This window comes from Argentina silus (assembly GCF_951799395.1).
Source record: "Argentina silus genome assembly, chromosome: 6".
Lineage (NCBI taxonomy): Eukaryota > Metazoa > Chordata > Actinopteri > Argentiniformes > Argentinidae > Argentina > Argentina silus.
In genome coordinates, this window is record NC_139660.1 from 20,272,335 (window position 1) to 20,284,854 (window position 12,520).

The 12,520-nt window shown below is 41.4% G+C and overlaps 1 protein-coding gene across 1 annotated transcript; it reads left to right on the top strand.

Annotated features, from left to right (window-relative positions):
• Positions 1-2,622: 2,622 nt before the first annotated feature.
• LOC310806310 (sodium- and chloride-dependent GABA transporter 2-like) lies at positions 2,623-11,585 on the top strand (the record flags this gene model as incomplete). The annotated part of the gene is made up of 14 exons (XM_083672362.1): positions 2,623-2,788; positions 3,133-3,267; positions 3,459-3,599; positions 4,006-4,090; positions 5,622-5,754; positions 5,850-5,984; positions 6,298-6,401; positions 6,542-6,666; positions 6,794-6,906; positions 7,098-7,235; positions 7,451-7,553; positions 7,948-8,048; positions 8,650-8,820; positions 11,061-11,585. 14 exons carry the CDS (start codon positions 2,623-2,625, stop codon positions 11,220-11,222), a joined length of 1,812 nt encoding a protein of 603 aa, XP_083528488.1. The 3' UTR covers positions 11,223-11,585.
• Positions 11,586-12,520: the final 935 nt, after the last annotated feature.

Below are 12,520 nucleotides of genomic sequence, written 5' to 3' on the forward strand. Positions count from 1 at the left end.
CGAAACAATTGGCTCAAGTGGTTCAGTGCTTCACAAAAGCTTCATTTGCCCATCACTACTTAGTACTATTGCCTTCCTCGATGGACTCCACAGATAGCGTCTTTGTGTCTGGAGGCTGTCGCAGATACAAAAAGCTTTAATATGTATTAGAAAGTGAGGTAGGTTGGTTAGGTTAGTTGACTGGATGGATGAATAGATAGATGAAAGAGACAATGGATAGATGGGAGAGGGGAGGTATAGGAAGATCAAAACAATTAAGAGGTTAATCCGCATGGGTTAACCTGAGTGAAGAAGTAGTGACTGGTGAAAGGATGATGGCTAGGTAGTTGAAAGGTTATATGTATAGATATATGGTTGGAAGGATAGATAGTATGTTAGAAGATCATAGATAGAATGTTAGAAACTGGTGATTTTTGCAATTGTCCTACTTAGTTTTAGGATGATTGAGATTATTTGTTCATTTCAATTTGATTAAATGGTTCTATAAATGACTTTGTTGCACCTCAATGGTGCCATAAAGAACCCCTACTAACCTTTTTTCCTACCTAAGTGCTGTGGATCATGCCCTATTAATCTCATCCTATCCTAATCAGTCTGTAGTGGTTGAAGATCCATCTACTGCTATTTGTGGATTTACTTTCTGTAACAATAAAGAAACCATACCATTTCTCCCTTACATTTTGTGTGAATTTTTTATTGATCTTGCTCTTTGTTTTTATAAACCAGGGGGTGGCGTATTCGACCATGCCACATATAGTAATCAAGTAGATCTGTAAAATGGAAATCATTCTTCTTCTATGGCAGTGATTCCCAAAATGATCCCTAATCACCTCTCTTCACTGAATACCCACAGGTCTAATCTGATAATTACACACTGTAGTTCAGTTAGAAATTGAATACTGTACACCTGTGTTAAGAGACAAACCAAACCTGTTTGTTTGATCAGACATATTTGCACTCACTTAGCTAAAATTTGTTTTTCAAACATTCTAGTTAGCCCTGACAAGACAAGGTCACAGTAATGTGATGTATAAAAACATCAGAAAATGTTTTGGGGGTATTGTGAAACAATAGGTGTTTAATTGAACCTTTGCCATTCAGTCCTTGATTTTATCCAATAAATTGTACAATATTGTGCCTTATCTTGGTAGAAAAGACATGCTAAGGGTATGTAAATATGTAAATATGTAAATATGTAAATATGACATACAGTATGTGGTCACAATAAAAAATAATGTATTGCAATTTCATACATTATTTACTAATACTAACTAGTTTTTGCTACTTTTGTCTGTGAATAGTACACAGGATAATTAATTATTATCTAAATGTAGTGTATTTTTATTTTAACTGAACATCTGATTTCTTCAGAAACTTAGGACAGAGCTAGAAGGGTGCTGAATGTCTGCCAATAACCTTTTGATCATTTATCTAGGCTAAAATCTGCTACACAACATGATACTGAGGGGCTTTATGTGCTTGTTTGACGAGTGTGAGTAAGGATCCTCCCCTATCTTGGTTTCGACTGAGGACTGGTTCTTGTGTCCTTTATAATTCCATCTTACACCAAGCTCACATCATATCCTGCACACCTTCACAAACTCAAACAGTCATACTGAGAGCAAAGCAGGAGGTTAAGGCGTTGTGAACACTTCTTGGTAGACCAAACACATCAACAGCTTGAGGTACAGTGTACTTTTCTCTTTGTCCTTGGGTTCTTTAAACTATTTAAATGTGCAGTTTGAAATTAGATAGGTGTGAGAACTAGTGAACAATTCTAAAGGTTATGGATCCTCTCTACACAAACATTAAACCTCTCTCTTTAAGCAGTCTAATGTTGTAGACCATTGACATTGACAAGAAGTACTACAATGACAACATTGCAAATCAGTCAATTGGGATTGGTACATCCATTTTTTGACGTTTAAATGATTGATATATAGCCATTGATTCTTATATAATGTAACTCTTTCTGATCTGTTGGCATGGCTGTGTTGAAATGGCTGCACTTATCCATTTATTGTGACACTGTTCAGCTATTAAAATATTATGGTAAGGTGAGGCTGACAGAAACTGTAAGTGTGTGTACTGTATTCCCTTATGTCCAGTAATCAGTTTACTGGGTGGCCAGGCTGAACACATTCAGTCCAATAGCATGCAACTAAGAAAAGGACTAGCAACATGGAGCAGTGTTTTAACTGTTTGGCCACTTAACTGCTGGGCCACTTAACTTAAAGTGAAGGGGGAGGGGGGACCCTAGGGGGGACCTAGGGTCTAGATACTGATACTAGATACTGGAATGGCATGCATATACTGCATTCTGTTGAATAAAGCCTAGATCCAGAGATGGTCTGACCGGTTGTATTGCCATCTGGATGGTGATTGTGATTGCTGTCAGGATTTCCTCAGTTTGGAGTAGGTGCTGAGGTGGAAACTGTAGATACGGTACAATTGTCCTGACGGACATCTTACAAATGATAACCAGCAGATATTTCCAGAGGGTTGGAGTTGCCTTCCCCTGCTTCAGGCACTTAACAAACACATATTGGGAAATAATAATGAGAACTGATCATATCTAAAAACTCTCTAAAACATAACAATGTGTTGTTACACAAGGCTGAAATGGAGCGCACAAATCTAGAGAGCCTCATGGGCCACCCTGAACCCAAGCCTCAGGAGAGGGGCCAGTGGGCCAGCAAAATGGAGTTCTTGTTGTCAGTAGCTGGACACATCGTTGGTCTGGGGAACGTGTGGAGGTTCCCATACCTCTGCTACAAAAACGGAGGAGGTGAGCACAGGGCCTGTCATATTGTTTGTTGATGAGTAAATATTTGACAGACAACCACTAAATGATAACATAATAATCTGTGAAGATAGGGAATTTTGGGTTCATTTTTGGGTTTATAAACTATGAAGGGAAATGCTCAATTGTGCAAATAACATCTTAGTGAGCGAAAGTATGCATAGCCTTTCTGACACACTGTAAAACTGCTGCATGCTATACTAAAAAGTTGTTTTTGTGTTGTGTTGTTATTGTAACAAATCATTTACAATGTACAGTATGTCTTGGTTCACATGCATTACAGTAATCAATTCAGTGTTTCATGCAAATGTTAAATTCTTGTTTGAAAGGGGCTTTCTTCATCCCCTACGTTCTGTTCCTGTTCACCTGCGGTATTCCTCTCTTCTTTTTGGAGACATCTTTGGGACAGTATACCAGTCAGGGTGGAATCACTTGTTGGAGAAACATCTGCCCACTTTTTGAAGGTAAGTTTTGCTTTACACAGATTACATAGTCAAAGACTAAATGACGATGTCTGTTACAAAATACTACTGACTTCAAAGTTCTGATTGAATTGATACAGGCTATTTAGAGGAGTGAACTTCATAATGATTTTTCCCTTTGTAATGAATGTTATTTGTCTTTCTGCCTTATTATTTTTGGTCTATCTGAATAGGATTGGGCTATGGATGTCAAGTGGTAGTTTTGTACACTGGGATGTATTACATCATCATTCTGGCTTGGGCGTTCCTCTACCTCTTCTTTTCCTTCAGTTCCGAACTTCCCTGGGCCAGTTGTCAAAATAGTTGGAATACAGGTAGTCAATATTACATTTTACACATACGTTTGTAATGACCAGATATATTTTTGCATGTTATGGACATCTGCACACATTGCTGGCATTAAGCCCTGCAATTCTGCATATGAGTCACTGGCAACCTAGCCATTTGTGGGTTTTTGTGTCAACATGTGTTTGTGTAAGTTGAGGTCAGACCTGGACAAAATGTGTACTGTAATATTAGAAAAAATATTTGAAAACATGAAGTGTGCTTAATTTCCTCGTGAGGCACAATGTAAGCACTGGAGTTGTTTCAGAATGCAAGCCAAATCAAGCACATACACACATTTTTCAAATATTTGAAACGATTTAAAATATATCATTTTCCCAGGTCTGGTTGAGGTATCAGAATGTTTAATTGCCTATTCTATTCTCCCGCCTACAGACGACTGCTTTGAGCATGACCAGAATAACACCTCCCCTGACAACTCTCAGTGGAACACAACATCCCCAGTAGTAGAGTTTTGGGAGTAAGTGACTTCACCATCAAATCTCTATATAAGATGTTCCTGGAAGGCGTCGGTAGAGCTGACTGCCTGTTTCAGCAGCTCTGTCTTTTTAGTTATTTATAGTAGTTTTTATACCGTTTATTATAACCGACATCCAAATTTAACTAAAATAACCATGGACACTTTTTATTTACTTGTTCACCGTTTTACTACTCATAGGGACTGTTTTTATTGCTGGTGGATTTGCATGCTGCGAGAGCGCTTATTTACTTTCGAGAACAGTTGATCGCGTTGGCTCAGCCGGCAGTGGTTGAGGCCCACTGTACCAGAGGAAATAAGGAGACGGCATCGCGAAGCAGAGCGGGGGTGAAGCGACGGATGAAGAAAAGGCGATATAAACTGTATCTTCCTTCTATCATCATGGGCAACGTGAGATCTCTGGGCAATAAGTGGAGGAGCTTACGGCATTGGCGAGAGGACAGGGAATACCGCGAATGCAGTCTTATGTGTTTTATGGAGACTTGGCTGAAGGAGGTAATTCCCGACGCAAACACCACCATCGTGGGCTTTCAGACTGTGCGGGCGGACAGGATTCACCCCCCCTGCCGACAAGGAGGCAGCGTGTGAGACTACGCACGCTGTTATCGCGAGACTACAGACCCAGCACCCCAGTGCATTCATTGCATTCTCTGGGGATTTTAACCATGTCACCCTGACAAAAACACTGGCAACGTTCTCCCAGTTTATGAAGTGCCCCACTAGGGAGAACAAAACACTGGACCTGTTATATGCTCATGTGAAGGACGCCTACATCTCTACAGCATTCTCTTACCTTTTAAATATAACATACCTCTGTATGATTCATTCTTGCTTGTGCATCCCACCCTCTCTCCTGAACGAGCCTTTATCTTCTGATATCTGGTCCATACCCGAATTCAATATACATATTCTAGTCACCGGTGTTCATACCGAAACACGGGTTACAGAAACTACCTAACCAACAGGCCACAGTTTGTACAGCTGCAGGGATGTGTGTCGGACTGGGTGGTGAGCAGCACTGGCGTCCCCCAGGGGACAGTTCTGGCTCCCTTCTTCTTCACCTTCTATACCTTGGACTTCAGGCACAACACAGATACTTGCCATCTGCAGAAGTTCTCTGACGATTCTGCTATTGTGGGATGTGTCAGTGGAGGCCAGGAGACCGAGTACAGAGGACTGGTGGACAGTTTTGTTGAGTGGTGTGAGCAGAACCACCTGCTACTCAATATCAGCAAGACAAAGGAGATGGTGGTGGACTTTAGGAGGACTAGGGTCCCCCTGTCCAGGGAGAGGATGTGGCGGTGTTCCAGAACTAGAAGTACTTGGGGTTGCACCTGGACAATAAACTAGACTGGACTGGTAACACAAATGTCCTGTACAAGAGGGGCCAGAGCTATCTATCTATCTATCTATCTATCTATCTATCTATCTATCTATCTATCTATCTATCTATAAGGATGTATCTTTTCAGCCTTTGAGTGAATGTTCCTAAAATAGCTTTTGTATTTTTTAGGAGAAGAATATTGGGCTTGTCAGGAGGAATTGAAGAGCTGGGCAGTATTCGCTGGGACCTGGCTCTGTGTCTTCTGCTGTCCTGGATCGTTTGTTACTTTTGTGTGTGGAAAGGAGTGAAGTCCACTGGGAAGGTGAGGCAGGATCTCCTCACTTCTACTCCTGATACCATGGATACTGTAGAGCTGTCAGCATGTGCCATGGACTCACAATGTAATACCTCTCTCAGGTCGTTTACTTCACTGCCTCCTTTCCTTATTTGATGCTGGTGCTGCTGCTGGTCCGAGGACTCACACTGTCAGGGGCCATGGATGGCATCAAGTTCTACCTCTACCCAGACCCAAGCCGCCTCACTGACCCTCAGGTGCTGCAGTTATGAATGCTTAACATCATTTGTTATTATGTTTGTCTAATCACAAACCATTGCAGCTGACATTTAGATGATTGATTACAATATAGATTGTGGATGTTATGTGATGTGGTGGGAAGGATTTATGTTTTTTTAAGAATACCAATGAGTGGATTCACATGGTACCAGAAAATACTTTTGTATGACAACTTGTTTCAACTTGAAACCAACTTGTGCTCTCACCCTCCTATCAACTGTTAGATGATGTACAGTTACCCAGTTGACACATTTAATTAAAACATATATTTTGATTAATTTACTGTTTCAGGTATGGTTGGATGCTGGGAGCCAGGTATTGTACTCCTATGGAGTTTGTACCGGGGTTTTGACAGGTTTATCCAGCTACAACAAATACACCAACAACTGCTACAGGTAATCACATTGGTGAAATAAGGCTCACATTACATTATTAAATACTGCAGATAACCTATATTATATATTCCTAGACATTGATTTCTCTGTCCTGAAATGTTAGAGTTATATATTTATTTGTACTTTTTATTTTATTTCAGGGACTGCGTGTACCTGTGCTTGTTGAACAGTTTAACCAGCTTTGTGGCTGGCTTTGCTATCTTCTCTATTCTGGGCTTCATGGCTTATGAGCAGGGTGTGGACATCTCAATGGTAGCTGAATCAGGTAAGAATTGATGATAAACGCTTACGCATTCAATTTCTTAACAACTTAATAATAACCAAATAATATCTGTGATATTACTGAAATTTGCCTCAGTTAATGTATGGGACAATGTTTGTGCCACTTGCAGGTCCTGGTCTGGCATTCATTGCCTATCCTCGTGCAGTGTCCATGATGCCAGTACCCCAGCTCTGGGCTGTCTTTTTCTTCATCATGATCATCTTCCTTGGGTTGGACAGTGAGGTAGGATTAATCAGTCCATTTTGTTTGAATGGAAGGTACATTTGCCATGCTGTGGTCAAGGGCCTGTACCTAATATCTGTGACTAAATAAGATCTGCTGACAGTGTATGAATGTATCATTACTGTATGTCTAACACCTCATACTATACTGTACATCCCCACTAACATGTCCTTTCTTTTTTTGCCCCACAGTTTGTGGCCCAAGAGACTTTGGTCACAGCCATCACAGACCTGTATCCTACCTTTTTCGGCTATGGCCATCGACGTAAACTCCTCCTCCTTGCCGTCTGTGTGGGAAGCTTCCTGATTGGCCTGCTAATGGTCACAGAGGTGAGAGGCCAACCACCTCCTCACATTCCAATTCCTTACATAGAGCAGTAAGGCAAACAGATGGATTGATTAGTAATATGATTTCAGAAAATAATGCACGAGAGCCACACATGTTGCTCCTCAGGATACTAAATATATACAGTACGCATATATATATTTTTTTACTGCTAATCTAACTTTGTACAATGATAGGTTGTCTCGATCTCTGTCTGTAGGGTGGACTATACATCTTTCTGCTTTTTGACTACTATGCCAGCAGTGGATTGACGCTCCTGTCGTTTGCCGTTCTCCAGTCTGTCTGTGTGGGATGGGTGTATGGTAAGAGGTAGCAGGGCTTTGAAATATAGCTAACAAATACAGTATAATGCAATGGATCACTGTATACTGTATGCATAAACATTTCTATTCCAAATGTTTAGAAACAATTGATCATTGGCTCAAAAAGAATTGGGAGGCTCGGATGCATACAGTGTGCCTGTGCATACACAGTAGCCTACATTCAGTACCACTATTTCTTTCTTCTCTGCAATAATAAATGGAATATTTGAAACCATGAATGATCTACTGTATGAACTAAGGTGGATCTTACACACTGGCCAAAACAGAACACTGCACAGAGCCAATAACACTGCTTCACATTAACAATTTAACCACACATCGTTGTGCATGACTCAAGGCTTTTAATTATGGCAAAAATATCTGTGTCCTCTAGGTGGAGATCGACTGTATGATAATATTGAGGACATGATTGGCTATCGTCCATCGCCATACATGAAGTACTGTTGGCTGTACATCACACCAGCTATTTGCATAGTAAGTATTATACTGAAACACGACTGTGTGAATCTTTCATGACTTGTTGGATCTTGTTGTATCTATTGTACATGCAATGCTGTGTAAGAGCATTATGTATATAGACATTATGTTGAACTAACTCCATCTCCTCTTTGAAGAAGCCTACTTGCGTCAATATTCTATCAGATGCAAGTATGTTTATTGAAAGTGTGCGTGTGCTGACTGTAAATATGTCTGGTTTAAACAGATAACTCTGGGGCAGGAATTTTGTTTGTTCACCTTGCTGAAACTATTAGCAAGCGTGTGTGAAAGCTGCCAGAGGACGTCTCATCCATATGGGATGATGTAGTCATAGTCTGTCAATACAGCAGTGTCAAGTTGTTGGACAGACTCATCTCATGTCATAGAATTTGAATGCATGTTTCTAGTTAGACTTCAACACTTTTCTCAAAGTTAAAGGAAAACAACCAGGATGAATGTCTATAGTACATTGTAAAATACCTAATACATAAATACCACATGCAGAGAGAAAAAACCTCCTTGAGTTGTCTGTATGATTAGCCCATCACCAACATCATAAGACCTTTGCTTTCTATGCTCTGACCCTTTTTCTCTTTAGGGCACATTTATCTTCTCCCTGGTCAAGTACATCCCACTCAAGTTTAACAACACATATGAGTACCCCTGGTGGGGCTATGCCATTGGTGGACTCTTCACCCTGTCTTCAACACTCCTGGTTCCTCTCTGGATGCTGTACAAAATAAGTGTCACCCCTGGAACTCTGAGACAGGTAAAGTGTTAAAGATTTATTACAGTACTTGTGGGGAGAGGTGGGGAAGAGGTGAAACATTGAGAGTTCTAAAAAGGAAATATCCATTTACATTTATGGCATTTAGCAGACGCCTTGATCCAAAGCGTCTTACAACAAATACATTTGTCTAAGTAAGTGAATCATCTATCCATCAGTCATCATAAGAAAAAGTAATCTATGCTAGGATCAAAAAAATTAAAAGGATTAAAAGGATAAAAAAATAATTAAAAAAACGTATTTACAGTAGAGAAACTGTACAGGGGGTAGTGCAGATGAAGAGGTCTTTAGGAGGGACAGTCAACATGTAGCCTGAAGAGATGGGTCTTCAATCTACCGCGGAAGATAAGTAGTGACTCTGCAGTCCTGACAGCAGTGGGAAGCTCGTTCCACCAGCGGGGCGCCAGGACAGAGAAAAGCTGTGACCCAGTAGCGCAACTGCTCCATCCACGTAGAGGCGGCAGTGCCAGGTGGCCAGCCGAGATGGAAGAGCTGAGTGATCTGACAGGGGTTTGGGGGCTGACCATTGCTTGCAAGTAGGGAGGGGCTGTTCCCTTTGCCGCCCAGTAGGCAAGCACCAGGGTCTTGAATCTGATGCAAGCTGCTACTGGGAGCCAGTGAAGGGTGCGAAGGAGGGGGGTGACATGGGGGAATTTGGGGAGATTGAACACCAGATGGGCGGCAGCATTCTGGATGAGCTGCAGAGGTCTGATGGCAGAGGCAGGGAGCCCGGGCAAGAGTGTATTGCAGTAGTCAAGGCGAGAGATCACAAGTGTCAGGACCAAGTTGTGCTGCTTCTCTGGTGAGGAATGGACGTATCCTTCTGATGTTGTAGAGGAAGAATCTACAGGAGTGTGCTGTCGCTGTGATGTTCGCCACACAGGATAAGTGGTTGTCAAGGATCACCCCAAGGTTCTTGGCTGTCTTCTCAGAGTTCTCTACTGTGATGGAGAAGTTTTGGAAAGGGCAGGCTTTCCCTGAGAGGAAAAGCAGCTCAGTCTTGTTAAGGTTGAGCTTGAGGTGGAAATGTCTGCAAGACATGCAGAAACACGTGTTGCCACATGTGAGTCAGAGGGGGGGAAAGAGAGAAAGAGTTGAGTGTCATCTACGTAGCAGTGGTAGGAGAAACCATGGAAGGAAATTACCAAGCCAAGAGATTTGGGATAGAGGGAGAACAGTAAGGGCCCTAGGAGTGGTGAGGGTTAGTGGTGAGGGTCACCTGGTAAGAGCGATCAGCCAGGAAGGATGCAAACCAGGAGAGTGCAGAGGATCGAGGGGGCAGGTGGTTGCCTGCTTGGATGTGACCAGTTTTAGAATATCATCAGGGGAGGGGGGGGAAAGAGGTGATAAACCAGAGACAGAGTGTAGCGCAGTGGGTTTGGAAGGAGTGGTAGCAGTGATGGCGAGAGGTAGAGAGAAAGTGCTGCTAATGTCATCAACCTTCTTTTCAAAGTAGGTGACAAAGTCATCTGCAGACAAGGAGGAGGGAGGAGGGGGATTGAGGTGGGTTGAGGAGGGAGGAAATTGTGGAGAACAGTTTCAGAGAGGGCTGCCAGAGTAGCTGTGTTTATCCATGTCTCTGTGAGAGCAAGGAAGTGGAGGGACATGAAGCAGGCGGAAGCTGAGATAGCCTCTGCTTTCTGGACCGCTGACTGGCAGTTCCAAAGTCCTCCCGCAACAGTGAGGTCGTGGTCAGTTGAGGATGGTGGGTAGATTAGATTGGAATGGTTGCGAGGGGAGGTGTTGCGTCGATATGTCCTCCTGAGGGATGAAATAACAGGAATGGGGAGAAAGCACATTGCAATCTTTGCCAGTATAGAGATACAGGGTTTGTGGGCGATACAAGATGTCGGTAGCGCTCAATACATACAGAGTAGTGAAAAAATAAACAAATGATGCACTCCACAGATGAAATGACTCCTTTGTCTTTGTGTCAGGTGTCTTTGTGTCAGGAGGCTGTCGCTCTTTGATCGTCAAAATAGAAATGCAGATTCTGTAATTGCTGATGACTTGCAGGGTTGCAGCCCCTCCCACTTAGTCTAGAGAACAGACTTCACCACTCAATTCCAAATGTATTTATCCTATATCGATAAATGTAGTACAAATATTTGTTTGGATTTTGGAACATTCCTGTTTTAAGAACATTAGACTGTGATATATCACAACTGATGACAATGAAAACTGATAATAATTTGGAATTCTGCTTCCTTCCCTCCTAAAAGAGAGTGAAAGTGTTATGCACCCCAGCACAACACACACTCAATGCTAAGTCACCAAAGAAGGAACAGAACCCAGCATCATTTCAGACGTTCACAGAGCTTTGTACATTACGTACAAGCCAAACCTTTACAGTGGACAGTTCTCAGAGAGCAGCACTTGGTTAAAATACACCAACACAGAATTCAAGTACCCAAAATAGAGCTGACCCTACCTGCTGCGGGACATGAGGAGACATGATTACAGCAAACATATCAAGAACAGTTATCTCTTAATAATCAAAGATCAATGGCAAAATACTGTAATTTAGGATGTGGACTTGTAATGTAAGCTTATATTTATAATGTTTGGAAATGTACAGTAGTAGTGAAGCGGAGGTGATTTGGAATCACACTCTCCAAAGTAGCATGTCTTCATATAGTAAACCAGAAGAGGAATGTACAATTATCGTAAATTATAGTAGTCGTAGTTGTTATGTTGAATTAAAGGTTTATGTTTTGCATTGTATATTTGAGAGGAGTATTCATGTTTTACTTACTAATCTATGAGGGAATATACAGTATGTGTATATCGTTGTATATCATTGTCAAATATGATTTTTATGAATAAAGGACAACTAGATATTAACAAAATCACTTTTAAATGTTAACAACTGTTTTATATATTGCATAGTACATATATTTGAGTGCAATCTAGTCTACTGTGAAAAAAGGCATAATGACATCATAAAAGTCAACTTCCAAAGACTCATCTTGGCCCAGACACACACACTTTACACATATGCATTGTTTACAGTAATCCAACCCCATGCATTGTATCAATACAGCTGAGAGGTGGACTTCTTCCAGCTGCACATCATCATCAAATATAATGCAGGGAAACCAATGAAAACTAAGCTTCACTATGTACATGGTCATGAGGGCTGGTGATTCATTATGAAGCTTTATTACTCACAAGAAAAGAAAAAAAGAAGAAAAATAATATTCTCTGTCCGGTCCAGGAGAAAAGGCACCAGCCCTGGTCAGCTAACTACAGTACAAACCATAGATTCCAGAATTCAGGTCAACACCCAAAACATGAATTCAAATGTGCATACTTGCATCCAAGTGACTAATCCCCAAATCCCACTATTTGAGGGCCTGAAGTCTTAAAGAGCCTCATAAACATGTTCTGTATGTAGTACAGTGGGAATTACAGTGAAGTTGAACACATGAACAATCAAAACAAGGTATGTCAATACTTATCATTTAACATTATCAACCTGCTACAATTTGTAGGCTATAGAAACTTTGCCATCATTGTCACCATCTAAATATGTCTAAGAACAATAGTTGGACTTGCTTAAGCAATGGGGGGGGGGGGGGATAGTGAGTGAGTGCGTGTGTGTGTGTGTGGCCTTAAGCCTTAAGTCTTCTGGCTTGTGGATGCTGTGGAAGACACTGATGTCTTCCTTCTTGATGAAAGA